Source organism: Rhinoderma darwinii, chromosome 11 (genome assembly GCF_050947455.1).
Source record: "Rhinoderma darwinii isolate aRhiDar2 chromosome 11, aRhiDar2.hap1, whole genome shotgun sequence".
Lineage (NCBI taxonomy): Eukaryota > Metazoa > Chordata > Amphibia > Anura > Rhinodermatidae > Rhinoderma > Rhinoderma darwinii.
Window position 1 is genome coordinate 30,875,906 of NC_134697.1, and position 16,292 is coordinate 30,892,197.

At 41.5% G+C, this 16,292-nt stretch overlaps 1 protein-coding gene across 4 annotated transcripts in view; it reads right to left on the reverse strand.

The window, feature by feature from the left end:
* Positions 1-16,292, reverse strand: part of IDE (insulin degrading enzyme) — a 96,713-nt gene that overhangs the window by 7,814 nt on the left and 72,607 nt on the right. For all 4 annotated transcript variants that reach the window (XM_075840991.1, XM_075840990.1, XM_075840989.1 and 1 more), the window contains exons 15-17: positions 10,215-10,359; positions 7,284-7,394; positions 3,449-3,569 (exon numbers count right to left, since the gene is read on the reverse strand). In XM_075840991.1, the coding sequence (XP_075697106.1) occupies positions 3,449-3,569; positions 7,284-7,394; positions 10,215-10,359 (377 nt within the window). The remainder of the gene's footprint in view (positions 1-3,448; positions 3,570-7,283; positions 7,395-10,214; positions 10,360-16,292) is intronic.

Below are 16,292 nucleotides of genomic sequence, written 5' to 3' on the forward strand. Positions count from 1 at the left end.
GAATCTTGCTATAGACCGAAGTGCTCCACCTACTACCCAATATTTTCGGAGGTTGCCTGGCAGTATGGATTTTCATGGCATCTACTTACCCTCTTCCCCATTAAAACATTTGGTAAATGCGTTTTTGTTAGCAGGTAACTAACATTTGGTTCAGAACCATAGACCTAAAGTTTTAGCGACCATTTAGGCTTGTTCTTTACTCCAAGGCTAAAAAATCCCCAACTTTTTGAATGCTAAAAGTAACGAAATGTTCAAACTTCTGACATGTCAGAAGTTTTGATTGGTGGGGGTCCGAGCACTGAGACCCCCACCAATCGTTAAAACGAAGCGGCAAATGCGCTCATGCGAGCACTCAGCCTCTTAGTTTCTGTTCACTATATCAGTGTTTTCCGGAAAGCAGGAATACGAGCTTTTAGACTTTCTATTGAGCCCGTACTCTGATACATTGATTTCATTCAGTAGGTTAGTAAATAAGTAGGGATCAGGTCAGCAAGAAGCAGGACAGAAAAGAACGTATGACTACATGACTACACAAGTTTTTTTGTAGTCTAACCATAGAGACCTAGTAGATTTTTTAAAAATTACAACCATATGCAATGTTACTTTGTTTTAGATTTATTGGGACAGTACAAATAAAAATTAGTTATAGGTGAAAAATTCAGAGGAAAAAAATAACGTCACTATAAAATGCAGAATGTATATTGTTAACACACTGGATGCCCTCCTTTTCAATGCCGCTGCCGCGGTTTGTCCCGTTCCCAGCCCCCTGCATAAGAATGGCAGTCAGTTTCTCAGACTACTGTTTCGGTAGTCGGAAATATGCCAGCCTCCCCTGCTCTTGTATATCAGTGCTGGTCCATCCATCAGCGCTCTGAAAGCAAGGGAGGGGGGGGCACATCTCAAACTACCAAAGCAGTGTACAGCGGGTAATCTCAAAAACTGGAGGTCATTTTATATACATGAAAAATGGGACAAACCGCAGCAGTAAAATTGTATCGTTTACATACCGGATCCACTCCTTTTTGTGCTGCATGTGTAGTGACATTTTTACTTTGAAGCAGAGGATCGCTTTAAAGTTTTAGGAAATCACCTCAAACTCGACCCAAAGCAAAATGTACATGTTGGGCGGAGGTCTCATTAAACTGTATATGAAGAATGAAGAGTAAGGGTATGTTCACACTACAGCGTCCGTAACGGCCGAAATTACGGGGCTGTTTTCAGGAGAACGGCATGTGCAGGCGCTTGAACACCGCGTCCATTACGGACGTAATTGGCGCTGCTTTTCATTGGAGTCAATGAATAACGGCTCCAATTACGTCCCAAGAAGTGACAGGTACTTCTTTGACGTGGGCGTCTTTTTAAAAAAAATGACCGTCTGAACAGAACATCGCAAGACCCATTCAAATGAATGGGCAGATGTCTGCCGACGCTATTGAGGCGCATTTTCGGACGTAATTCAGGGCTAAAACGCCCGAATTACGTCCGTAAATAGTGTGTGTGAACATACCCTTAAAATGAGATTCTCTCCAGTGAAGTTTAAAACTGTTCCTATGTTGAGGTCATCCTTTCATGTTAATAAATTGCTGTACAAGTAATAGCAGAAATGCTGCTGGGTAAAATATTGCAATTGCTTGGGTGACCATCTTTTTATTTGAGCATTTCTGAGAAGTATGGAAGCCGTAAACAAAATATAAAAACAAGTAATGTTTCCATTTTGTATTAAATGACATGAGCGAAGCCTGTGCTCATAATCCACTCGCGGTCTGACCCAGTTTCAGCATTTATGCTCTGCAATCTTCCAGCACATGTGTTTACGCTCCAGAGCGAATAACTTTGCTCGTTCAGGTGGTGTAAGGAGATAAAGCTGCGCTCTCTGCAGAGCGGAGAAAATGATTTATAGGGCTGCTGGGAACGCAAATGAAGTATTATAGAACTGGAAAACGGTCTATTAAAAACAGCGGCAAATATCACCCGCGGCAAACAAAAGGACTTCAAGCAGAGGAAATGCAACGAGAAAAATATGAAAAGAAAAGAATACTGAATGTACTCATGTCTGCGCACGAGATGAAGAAAAAAAATCCCTATAGAAACCCAGAAATAGAACAGCCAGGGTGCAATCTATCAAATACGTCGTCACATTCTGAATCCATCCCTGCCGGGACCAAATCCTGCACTAAATGACGCTTAAGCTTTTGTCAACCGATTAGGACCAGAAAATACAAGCAGAACTATTCACTATGTCGATGGATACACTTCTGTATTTGACTTCGAGAAATCAACTGAACATACCGAATGTGGGAACAACGTACAGGAATGGGGAATAACTATCACATCTGTATCGGACAATCCGAGCATTCAGGCATCTAACAGACAAACCTTCAGTGGGAGGATCCCCCAAAATCCCATAATTACCACATATATAGTAAGGGATGCATTTTGCTAGAAGGGAGATTTCACCGTTTTGTGCAGAAAGGACAGACATTTCCAGCACCTCCTCCCATCACAGGCATTTTTAAAAATGGATTAAAGCAGATCTGTCGGCATCTCCTCGCTTGCATACTAGCCCCTATAGCACAAAAAAATATTGCGCCATTTGGCTAATTGGAGCTATCAAGGAATAGAGTTTAAGAGTCTGGTGTATTTCCGCTTTCCTCGCCTCTGTCAGTAGTGATGGACAGGCCCCATATATACACACATGCAGATATACTGCTAAGCGGAGCGGGGGCATGAATACACCAAACTGAGGAGCTAACAAAGATTACAGTGGACTATTAGCCAAACATTTTTGTGCCATTTGGGATGGAAGGAGAGTAGACCGATTACCCATACTATGCGGTCCTTAAAGCATACCTAACCTTTCAGAAAAGGCTGCCGTGTGTGTACATGAGGAATAACTGTATTGACTTGTATCCTGCATTTTTTTTGGGAAATTATGCAGCAGTAAGGAGCCATGTAGCTGAGAATCCAGCACTGGGGTGACAAATCACTTGCCAAGAAGCTGAAGCACGTCGGTCTCTTTCTTAATCTGCTCTTATTCCCCCCTCCACACCTTGTGCAGGCAGAGTGTCTGTCTTGGTCTCTGCTCCCCCACCCCTCGCTACTTCTATTGGCAGTCAGTAACGAGAAAATTTTGCTACACAATAGGGGATGGACAGCAGATTACAGGAAAGGAGACATCTAGTGACAGAATTTGCACGAATAAAACAACATTTTGTGCCCAAGTTACTAACAGTAAGTAAATTACAAAGTTGATCTAGAATCAGGTATACTATAAGATTTCTAACAACTTATGCTAAACACAAGAGCCTGGTACGCGGACAGATCCAATCTGAGATATTGGTCTTTGTGTGGATTTAGGCTTTAATTCTATCCACTCTCCTCTGAATATTCAGATGAAACACCTACTGATGTCGAAACTCCAGATATCACCAGAAAGGTAATGACTCACCTTCTAGAGCTTCACGGAGCTCTTGTTTGGTCCAGGCCACTTCAGTCATTAGCAGCCTTAGGTAATACATTGCATGCTGGTGAGGCTGTTCTGCACGGAAGTTGTTCAAGGAACGCATGTACTGTAAGATAAAAAAAGAATAAACACATTAATGACCATTCGCTGCAATACCCTAGTGCGCATTAGAAAACTGGTCTATTCTCAGCAAACATGTTTTTTGTATCCAGTCGATAAAAGTAACTTTGCAATGCATTGTGGTCCTAGAATGGACAGATACTAGAAAATACTTTGGGCTACTGGCTAATACCACAGCTGTGATTCTTCAGAAAATTCTATGAAAATTGGCAGAATAAAATTTTTGGGTGAGCTCACATCTGCCTTGGAGGCTCAGATTCTGGCAAATATGACCATCTGCGACTATTAGAAATCAATTGGGTCCGCAGGGCACCGTTTGTGTCAGCCACGTGACTGAACAGTCATAGGGGCAGAAAAACTGAACACAAGCTGTGACAGAACAGAAAAATTGAATTCACAACACAATCGTGAACCAGGTCATTTAATAAAAAGGGGTGCTCTGGTGTATGTATGTATATATATATATATATATATATATATATATATAAAAAAAAGGAAGGTCTGGGGCAGGAAGCACTCTATACAGGTAGAAAGACATAGCGAGGTGGCTCCATGCAGGTAGCAATACGTTTTCTATATCCCCCCCCCCCCTAAATGAATAGGATCAATAAAGGATATGGCAGATGTAACCAGAAGACGACTGCTCAGAGTTCAATTCTGATAGAAGCGCGTGTCATGGTTGTGTCTTCCTTGGGATGATGCCCATATGCTGATGCCCCACAGACCCTTTTGCGTGCACAAGACGCAGCGTTTTTTGAAAAACTGACATGTCCGTGTGAATAAGGCCTTAGGGTATGTTCACAGTTTTTCTAAGGCACAAAAAAAAAAGACCGAGCCATTGAGCGCCGCAGGCAAAAATCGCAAGTAACGCTTTTTCTGCCTCCCATTGATTTCAATGGGAGGTCAGAGACTAAAACGTTGTTAGAAAAAGCATGTGGCCTCCGACTCAATGGGAGGCGATTTCGGCCTTTTTTGGTGGTTTCCGCATCAAAAACAGCGCAAAAACAAAACTCCATGTGAAGTCAAAGCCAGAACTGGATGCAAAAGTCTTAACCCTTTTACTTCCTTTTGTATCCACTGCGGACTTTGTGCGATTCCAGCTTTAATAAATCAGATTGGAGTTAAAGAATTGCAATAAAACTGTTTTTTTTTTAGCCCTGTGTATTTCTAATGTGGTTGTGTGACTTTGTATGTACTAAGCAGAGTAGTAGTTGGCAGGTAATTACCGGAATGCAAAAAAAAAAAAGACTAATGTGCCTGAGGCACAAAGAAACCTAAACCTAAACTTCCAACTACTAAAAAAAAACAGAAATTGGGATGAAAACTTGATTTTTGCATTCATGTTCATAAAACGACACTTAGTTTTAGGGTGGTGGGAGGACACTTTAGTTTTTAATGATGATTTGTTGTTTTTCATTAGTCATGTTTTATTTTGGGGAAGGTATATTGATATTTTTGATTTTTTGGGATGGCGTCAGCACGCTTTTTTCAGATTTTATGGTCATTCTTAACGACCATAACATTGGGATGAAATTCACCCATGAAATACACAGTAAGGAAATTAATTTTCTGTTCATACTAACATATATCGGATGGCAACGGCCACAAATAGTTTCTTGCACTGGGAGAGTCATCACCCACCGGCACTGAAGAAAGGTATTCCGATTGGTCAATATCTTAGAACCAGAAGAAATTGCTCAGACGAACAAACTTTTCAACTTGAATGTAATATGCTGTACCATAAATTGTTGGCACGGGGATATCCTAATAAAACATTACATAAGGCTTATGCTGGAGCAAGAGCCACTCCTAGAGGGGATTTACTTTATGGACAAACCAATAAGAGGAAAGTATCTTCCTCACTGATTAGATGTATAGGGAATTTTGATGCTTGTTCCTCAAAGGTCTATAACATCCTACAGAAGCACTGGCCTATCTTGCAAGCAGACCCAGATTTGAGTGGAGCCATTTCTACTAGACCCAATGTCACCCATCGAAGAGGTTGTAATCTTTTTGGTACGCAGCCATTACTCCAAACCTGCTATCCCCCGTAACACTTGGCTACCACCTCCGGTATATGGGTCTCACCCCTGTGGTAGGTGCTCTATGCCCACAACAAAATCCTTCTGTAATCCCTATGATGGCAAATATTTTACCATCAGACAATTCATTAACTGCCAGAGCAGTGGTGTCGTTTATGCTGTTAGGTGACCGTGCCCTAAACTATATGTGGGAAAAACGGTGCAACAATTGAGGAGGAGGATCTCAAAACATATTCGCACCATCAATACCAAAAAGGACCGTATCCAAACACGTCAGGTCCATGCATAATGGTAACACCAGTCCTCTCCAATTCTGGGGTATTACCCAACTGAAATTGGGTCCCAGGGCTGGTGATCTAGACCAAAAACTGCTACAGGAGGAAGCCCGATGGATTCACAGGCTTTACTCCCTTAGCCCTAACTGCCTCAATGAGGGGTTCACTTGTGTCCTTTTTGTTTTTTTACATAATATATATTACATATTAAATGTCATTTGGAGTATTATTTTATAGCTCCCAGTAAATTATTTCCACTCCTTATATATAGGGTGGATCACTAACCGTGTACTATAATTTATATTAATTTAGACACAATTATATATCCCCCCCCTTTCTTTATTGATTTATACTGGTATATATACACAATCATTTATAATCTTCTGATTTTTATATCACTTCCATCCATGATCTCAATTCTGGTATTTTTCTTCCTTTAAGGTTATGTTTAATTAACTTTAACCACTGGTTAGTAAATTAATACCTATTTGGTTACATCACCCCCTATTATAGGTATATTTACGTCCTTCTGTAAATGTTAGCATTTGCTGTACATTATATTCTATATATATTTGGAATTAGATCCCTCATGTCTTCATATTCGGTACTTTTCTGTATTATTCAGTTACTTGCATGTTCGCATGTCTCAATATATATCGTGGACAAGGAGTCCTAAAACTTTTGGTGACTGACATTTGTTTAACTATAATAGTCATTCAGTGCACCCGCGTCCATATGATTGGCGGGTCTCTGACCTCTGTGATTGGGCGGTTTGCATGCCGGTCTCTCGACAGGGGCCTGTCCCCTCCTAGACAATTCTATTGGTCCCTGAAGCGGACACACCTACTGACGTCATGTTCGAGGTTTTAAAGGAAGTGTTTGTCCGAGCGCATTGCCATTAGCCCCAATATACCCCTGAGGACGCTACGTTTTAATCTCAAGGTTTGCCTAGCAATTATAAATGTATCTTGAATAAGCTCCAGTTGTCTGTTCAGCGTACTGCAGCCGCTGGCGACACATCTTTGCCATTACACACTGAATGTATCTATTCTAACACTCCAGCAATACAATTGCAGTTATATATTGCTAGGCTACTTTGGCTATTTTTAACTATGTAATTTGAGTGTGTCGTTGATTTTTGCATTCATGTTAATAAAAGTTATTTTATCCCAATTTCTGGGGTTTTTTTAGTAGTTGGGAATTTGGGTTTCTTTGTGCTTCAGGAACATTGGTCTTTTTTTGCATGACTTTGTATGTACAAACATACCAGTATCACACTCAGGGTGATTTCACAAGTGCAGTTTTAATCCACAACAGGAGTTGGATTAAGAAAAAAAGAAAATAAATTCACATAACTTTCATGTATAATAGGGACAGACTTACGGCTTCCTTAATTATCTCGAAACGCTTCTCGTCTACTTCAAACGTGGCCATTTTCTCAATGATCCTCTTTAGCAAGATATGCTGCTTGTCACTGTAACCCTTCACAGACAGCTGGAAAACAAAACATAAAAAAAAAAATAATAATTACATAAACACCGAATTGATTTTTTAAATGGACACCATGTAATGCTTCGTTTCCCTTGTAGTGGAGCTGCAGGAGAATTGAACACTTCCTGCCAATTTCCTCATATGATAGTCTATATATAAATTTATTCCAATCACCCCACCGGCATAAAGTATGGTGCCTTGTTACATTGTGAGAAACACACATGCAATCACACAGTGCATACATGATAAAGCAATTAACATAAATACGGTAATCTCTATGAATTAAGTCAGATCACAGTAACATTTTGGACGTGAAACATTAATCTGATAACTGCTCATTCTCCACTGCTCAGATCCTAAGGAAGGTGAAGATTGACAGCTCACGATCGGCCCATGTAAGAGCAGCGTAATACAGCTACAGCGCTGTACTAGTAGAAGCCAAAAAAGCAGACCGATCAGAAGACAGATCCACCGTGACATGTTAAAGGGATAGATATTGAAACTAGATGTACCTTACATTGTATGATTACATCAAATATTTATGAATCTGAGGTGGGGTTGGGCAATTAATCTAAATTCAGCGCAATTAATAGAAGTCATCTTGCGGATTTTGGTTTTAGCAATTATTTCCGCCCGGTTTAAAGTGTATCTGCATCTTCAGGACACAGATACAGTTGAAACCAATGGTAGAGCAGGATCCCTGCTCTACCACTCACTATATCGCTGAACGCGAGGCAGTGATGTCATCACGCTGGTCAGAGGGATCTCCTCCACTCGTCATCGGAACAGGGTTAGGAGAGTATGTATTTTGTTATTTTTTATCAGGCACTATTGGAAGCATTATACTGTAGGGAGGTCCGTTATGGGAGCATTATACAGTGTGGTGGCAGCTATGGGGACAATATACTGTGTGGGGACGGACAGCATCAGGGGGTATATTATATACAGTAGTATACAGCAGGCTCAGGGGATAAATATTAATTCAATGGCGTAGCATGCAGATAGGGGCACGGCATGCAAAAAAGGGGTGGGACCTAAATCGTATCTGAGGATTAGTATAATCCATTACACATTGTAACCTCAAAACCAGATTACTGTGCTGTATTACTAGAGACTTCCTGGACCCCTCCCTCCCTCCCCGATATACCTCTTGCATAAAAGCCTGGGATGAAAAAACTACTAGTAATATACAGACTGCATTATTTTTTTAGCGCCCTTTTACTGAAGTCTATGGGGAAATAGAAAAGGCCTACAAATGTGGGGTTTTCAATTTAACTTGCGTTTTTGGGGTCCAAGGCATTTTTTTAAAAAAATTGCAGCAAGCTTAGCTTTGGTTTTTTTGAATCATTTATGGATTTTTTGTCCAATAGACCTCCTTTAAAATACAAAAAATAAAACATACATACATTTTGGAAAAAAAACTCCATAAAAAAAAAATGCATGTATTTTGTGTAATGTTTTTGGGCCTAAGGAAAAAAATAAAAAAAGCGGCGCACACAAAAGTGGTCTCCAATTCAGGGGACTTCTTTCACTGCACAATCACTCTGTGCTGCGGATCATGCTGGGCTGGAACAATGAGAAGTGTATGACGCGGAATTGTCACCGATTGGTCAGCCTCATACACTCCTCTGTACAACGCCCACTTGGTCAAAAGTAAAAACACGCCCAGGTGGTCATGAAGAAACAAATTAGCATAAATCTAAAATTGCTCAAAACTTGCTCAAAAATGATCGTTTTTCAAAATAAAAACCACTGCTGTTATCTACATTACAGCGCCGATCAGATTATGTAGGAGATAGAGCATTTATAATCTGGTGACAGAGCCTCTTTAAAGGGGTTGACCAGTACCTAAAAATTGATGACCTATCCTCATGATAGGCCATCAACAGCTGATGGTTCGGGGTCTGACTCCCAGGACCCCCACCAATCAGCTGTTTTGAAGGGGGTGCATTGCTTGTACGAGTGCAGGTTCCCCTTCATTTCTACTTGCTCACTGTGAATTGTCAACACAGCTGTAGCGGCGACTCGCAGGTATTGCAGCCTTTTCTCCCATTGAAGTGAACGGGAGAAGGCTGCAGTACGGTGAATCGCTGCTACATCGCTCCTACACTGGACTGATAGCAACCAATAGCCATTCTAATGGTAAATCTCTTGATGCATCATAAAAGCCTTTGTGGAGGGAGAGCACTCATATTTTTATATTAAATCAGACTAAGCACCCCACACAGTTATATAAGCCTTTTCATGCCTTGATGGGAAGTTGCAGCTTCCTTGAAATATTTACTTACAAGAATTGCATTCATTCCTGATGCAATGCCATAGTTGACACCTGCGAGTCGGGCTGCATATGTATACTCTTTTAAATCATCCTTCAATAACCTTAGAAACAGGTATGTCAAGTTGCAATGGAGGGGGTCAGCATAAAGATAACGACTAACAAAAAGAAAATGGAACAAAAAATAAAATACCAAAAAAAAAATATATAAATAAAAAAACAAAAAAAACAAAAAGTAAACAGAACAGATGCATCGGATAATGCACAAGCAATGAAATTAACGTGCGAGGAGGTCCCTTGACAAAAAGAGTATGAATATGCAGCTTCACAAATCACATTGTCTTTGGGATGGGATGTTATGAGATAGACCACGTTTCCGTGGTTTAAATTTTCCAAACAGGTAATGAAAAGGTTGGTTTCCCCATAGAGGAGATCTACAGAAGACTAAAAAGGCTGAGCAATGGTAAGAGTGTCTTCCACCCAAAATAAAGGACCAAGGAGGAAGTGGAGGAGATGGTTTCGTATCCACCTTGGTTTCCGGTACTTACATACATCCCATAGATGGTATTTTGGAGGTCATAGTTCAGGCCAGCTAGTTCTGCTGCATATGCATACTCGTTGAGAGAATCTTTAAGCAGTTCAAGGTACAAATAGGCCATGTTACAATGCAAAGGATCCACATAAGCAAATGGGCTGAAAGAGAACATGAAGATTAAAATCTGGCTTCATTATAAAATATTTTCCTGCATCTAAAATTGGTAGGCATCAACCAGTAGCACTCCAACTGTGGAACGACAAGGATTTATAATTTCCATTAGTTACATAAACTGAAGAATTCCACAACTTGTTTTATAGGCAAAATACGATCATTATTTAAAAGTTTAGTTACACTTTAAGAAAACTGTTTCAACTTCTGACAGGTCATAGTGATATGTCAGAAGTTTTGATCGGTGGGGGTCCGAGCACTGAGACCCCCACCGATCGCTAGATTGAAGCAGCAGAAGCGCTCAGGTCAGCTGCTTGGTTTCGGATCGGCCTCTCGGAAAGCCAATGTAGTGGTGTACTGACTCAATAGAAAGTCTACGGGTGCATACACCGCTACATCGGCTCTCTGAAAAAAGCCGATCAGAAACTAAGCGGCTGACACGAGTGCTTCTGCTGCTTTGTTCTAGCGACCCCCACCGATCAAAACTTCTGACATGTCACTATGACATGTCAGAAGTTTGTTGAAGGTTGCGTTACACAGCTCTATATACACAACATAACAATGGTAGGTTAACAAAGTGCAAAAACTCACAACATTAAAAAAGAAAAGTTGCTGCAACATCTCTCCATAAAGTAAAACTTTATTGTACATTAGGAAAGATCATAGCATTGATTATATGCAAACTGGTGCCTGGAGTAGTCAAACGTGGCTGCTAAGTTCTACCGTCCCTGTATACGCATATAAAACTATGCACTTGAATAAATTATAGTACAATAAAGGACTACTGTACTTCACAATCAAACCGGAGAAGTTAAAGGATTGTGACGCTCTGGAACCCACTACTATATACGTAGACTTTCATATTGTAGGCAAGTGTCATTTATGGTCAGCTTTACACATTAGGAACTTCACCCTATACGTTAGGTTTAAAGAGAACCTTTCACCCGCCCATACATGTGCAGCATGTAATGGGCAGGGCTGCACAAACCCTGGGACACTTTAAATAACGGAGGAGGGTAGGGAAGATTTTTTAGATATCAGTGCCGTTATATTTGGCACCGGATATTTAAATAACCCCCTGAACGGTCAATGGGGCGTATAACGGCAAGGAGGCGTGTTACTATGGCTGTGACACTGTCCAATCAGCTACGGACAGTGCCACAGCAAGAGCTGGAAAAAGGAGAGAGTGCGAGCGCACGCTCACTCTTCAGCTCTCGGCAGACAAGGACAAGACTGATCCCTCGTTAGAGATCAGTCTCGTACTGGTTTGTGTAGCCGATTGGACAGGGTCACAGCCATAGTAACACACCCCCTTGCCATTACACGCCCCATTGACAGTTCAGGGGGTTATTTAAAAATCTGGCACCAAATAGAACAGCAGTGATATCTAAATAACTGAGGAGGGTAGGGGAAAAAAAAAATTATATAGTGTCCCAGGGTTTGTGCAGTGCTGCACATGTATGGGCGGGTGAAAGGTTCTCTTTAAAATTAGACTAAAAAGGGAGCGAGAAGCACCATTGCCCTCCAACACTCAAATTCCATATAAGTTTCCAGCTAAAATCCCCAGCACATAAAATCCTTGAAGCACTCACTGCTTTCAGATTGTTAAAGGGAACTGGTCAACATTTAATAAATAGCATCTATAAAGATGCTGATCTCGTAATGCTTCAGCTGAAACCATTGCACCCACTGAATGACACCCGAAATTCCTGCTCAAGGTATAGTTCAAAAACCATGTACAGTATTTCAATCACAGCACCTTCCTGCCTCGGCGGCCGAGACTTTAGTCGCAGCTGCAACTCTTTACAGCACACAAGTGCCAAGGCTGCGGCCGCGTGATGGCTCTCTGATAGGAAGTGCCATCATATTTGGAACATGCTTCAAGTTTTTGAATGCCTCCCCGAAAAGGAGGAGTGACAACCACTGAGGACAGCAATTACATCTCTAAGCGGTTGTCACCACATTTTTCCAATTCCTGAATTGTAAATCTGTCCAGTTTTACAGCAATACTAAAAGGGGTTAAGGGGGGGGGGGGCACTAACTAACTAGGCAGAATTTACAATAAATATTTGGAAGCCTGGGTGACGACCCTTGTAAAAAAAACTGTAATGGCCACAATACTTGTTCTGAATAAAAGGCTTAGCAACTTTAAAACAAAAACAATAATTTATCAGTAGAAGTCCTTGAGTTTTTCTATAAAGTAGAAAACCCAAGCAATAGCCAGCAGATCTAGAATGGGTCTAGAGCTTTTCTTAAAGATTAAGTCTGGAATACATTAAAGGGGTTGTCGAAGATTTGACAAGTATAGCAAATCATTAGGGAGGGAGGTGGCATACAAGTGGCATACAAGTGTGGCTGTGCCTGGTACTGCAGATCAGGCCTTTTCACTTTAATGGGCTGAGAAAGAACCCAGCTGACCATTTGTTTTGCTGAATGATGGGGGTCCTGATGGTGGGACTTCCACATATAATACATTTATGCCCTATCCCTAGTATAGGCCAGCAATGTAATATCCCAGAAAACCCCTTTAAGTCTTCTTGAGAAACCAGGGACGAGATAAGTGGAGTGAGAGGTCAGTCATGCCAAATATACAGATTAATGTATAAAAAAAAAATCTTCAAACAATAGAGTACCCAACAAAACACAACAGCAGGAGATTAATACACAGCATCTACTCTGATGAACCTTAAGGCCCCATGCACACGAACGTGCTTTTGCCGCCGCAATTTCCCTGAAAATCCACGGGAGAATTGCGACCCCATTCATTTCTATGGGGCCACGCACATAACCGTAGTTTTTACGGTTCATGCATGGCCCGGGAGCCCGCACCGCAGAAACAACGGACATGCCTTATTACTGCATCATTGAAAATAATGGCAGCGGCCATGGCCCGCGAATTGCGGACGGCTCGCAGCTGACAGTCCGCAGCCGGCCAACCCGAAAATCACAGCCGTGCACATGGTTACGGTCGTGTGCATGAGGCCTAAACCATATAATTGAATCCTTTACGCAAATTCCAGAGTCCCAGTACTCTTAGTTTTAATTAAAAAATCTGTAGAGCGGAATACAAGGATGTTAAAAAATGTGTACGTTTATAATCCCCAGTAATCTCTGCCTTAAGCAATAAGCTATATAATGAAAACAGACATCTAATAACTGCTGTGTTTGCACAAAATTCTATAATCGCCAAAACCCCTGTGGAGGACAAAGCGGCTGAACACAAATACCAATATACCATACAAGAAAATCCAGCGTGGGCTACAAACACTATACACATACTTCATGAACAGATAAACGGGGCTGAAATTACAGTAGACTTTTAGAGCCACCATTTCAGGAGCCACTTTTTTGTAGTAAACAGACGAGAATAATACCCCATATTTGTCCATAGCAAACAACCCAAAAAGTGAGACACCAGGAGCAATTTTCTTGGTGCATTTGCTACCTGGCTCTGATCACTGGGACAGCCACTGATACCTAGGAGAGGTCCGATAGCACTCTAAAAAGGCACATCACTCCCAACCAAATCCCATGTCGGAATTGCAACGCTGGAATGGGAGTAGCAAAGCTTGTTGTGCATATCCCAAAAAAACAACAAAACACATCACAATGACATTTATTTATGCAGTTTTGAACACTTGTTTTCCTTTTCTGTATTCAATCAACTTCAACAAATGCTCAGGAGGCTGGGGCTGCAGACCTCTCCCCCCTCCAAATTCACTAACAGGAAGTTATCATCAGCCATGTTTCTCTATCACTTTTGATGTCCGCTGCAGGAACGTAAATGGCTGCATTAGTTCAAGTCTCCTCCTACTGAAATGAATGGAGTACGCAGCCTCCAAGTCAATGAAGCTGATGAAAAGCAAAGAACACTCACTATCATCTCCTAAGAGGCTTTAAAGGGAACCGGTCACCAGAATTTCACCTGTTAAACCAGCAATACCTGGTGGGAGTGGGTGAAGAGTCAGTTATGTAACCTAAATTATCTTCTAAGTAGGTTCTGTACCATTAGTATTACGTTTTTTTAGTGTTCCTTTGCCGTATGCTGAGCATAAGGCCTTATTCACACAAAAGTGTTTAACGTAATTACGCGCGTCGCACGGACCTATGTTAGTCAATGGGGCCGTTCAGACATTGTGATTTTCACGCAGCGTGTCCGCTGCGTAAAACTCACGACATGTCCTATCCTGGGGCGTTTTTCGCGCATCACGCACGCACATCCATGTGTCGCGCGTGATTCACGCAACAGTAGATCAAGAAATGAAGGGAAAAATAAAACCATCAAAACCACGTGTCATAAGGATGCCATATGCACGAAAATCACGCAGCCATACAGCACACATTTATGACACACGGAACTGCAACGCGCAAAAAAAACTTGCAAAAATGCACACATTCGTGTGAATAAGGCCTAAGAGTCATTTCTTCATTCCTCAAGCCTTTGAGTTAACCCCGCCTCCTCACTTTTGATTGACAGCTTCTCACCTCCCCCCAGCACACACAAAATCCCACGCTTGCGCATTGATGGTCTTGTTCTGGTGCGCACAACGGGACACCATAGCAGTGCATGCGCTGTAACTAGATTTGAGGCCCAGACGAAACACAGAAGGGTATTGGACCATACATGACGGGCGCATGCCCGTTATCTCAAAAGATTTCAGTATTCAGGGCGGGCATAAGAGGAAAAAAAACGAGACTGCCGGATTATTAAATTAGAAAGCGCAAAATGTTTGAAGACCGTTAATTACGGTTGGAGGAGGAGTTTAGGAGAAGGGATAACGGCAATGAACTTTTCACAGCAGCGGCCAGCGAGGGGCGAGTAGAGTTCAACAGATGAAATGCTGGTGACAGGTTCCCTTTAAATGGATGACTGGACGTATACTTTAAGGATTGTCCGGTTTCAGAAAACGAAAATGTTTTTTTGTACAATTACAGTTTTCAAGTTCTGTTATTCAGTAGGAACTTTTATGGTTTACTTCCACTGGTAAAAATTCTGTCCTGGTCATGTGATGGACACACAGGTGCACGGCTCGGTACAGTATGTGCATCACAGCTGTGTCTTGTAATGATCCCAGCACCTGTGTGTGTCCATCACATGACCATGGACAGAATTTTTACCAGTGGAAGTAAACAATGAAGGGGGGATATATTAAAAGGCCAGTTTTCTGGCATAAGTCAAAGTTTGTTGTACAAAAATGATAAACTTTACTTTTCTGGTCACATACTAAAAGTGGCAAGAAGAGGGGCGGTGTTAAGCTAAAGAGGGACACAGCCTCCACCGAGACAGATTTATCTTAATTTACGCCATAATCTGGTAGAGTTTTTAGCACAAATCTACACCTGCTCATAACAGGCTTAGGGTATGTTCGCACGCAAAATACGTCTGAAATTCAGGAGCTTTTTTCGCCTGAAAACAGCTCCGTATTTTCAGACGTTTTTGCAAGTACTCGCGTTTTTCGCGGCGTCCATTAATTGGAGCAGTTATTCAATGGAGTCAATGAAAAACTGCTCCAAAAACGTCTAAAGAAGTGACATGTTTAGACCGTGAATAGACATTCCACGGGATATCTATTCACAATCCCGACACTTCGTTAATGTTTCTGTGGTAGTTACAGCAGAGGAAGCGTAATCTCGTTGTAACCTGTCATTTACAGCGTGATCTCGCGAGATTACGCTTGCTCTGCTGTAAGTACCACAGAAACATTAACGAAGTGCAGGGATTGTGAATAGACATCCCGTGGAATGTCTATTCACTGTCGTTAATGTGTTAGTATAAGACAGCACATACTGATCTAAAAGGATCCCTATGCGCTGACTAAATGAATGGAGAGAAGTGTATGACGCTGATTGGTCAGTGTCATACACTCCTCTGTACAACGCCCACTTGGTCAATAGTAAAACACACTCCGTTGTCCATTAA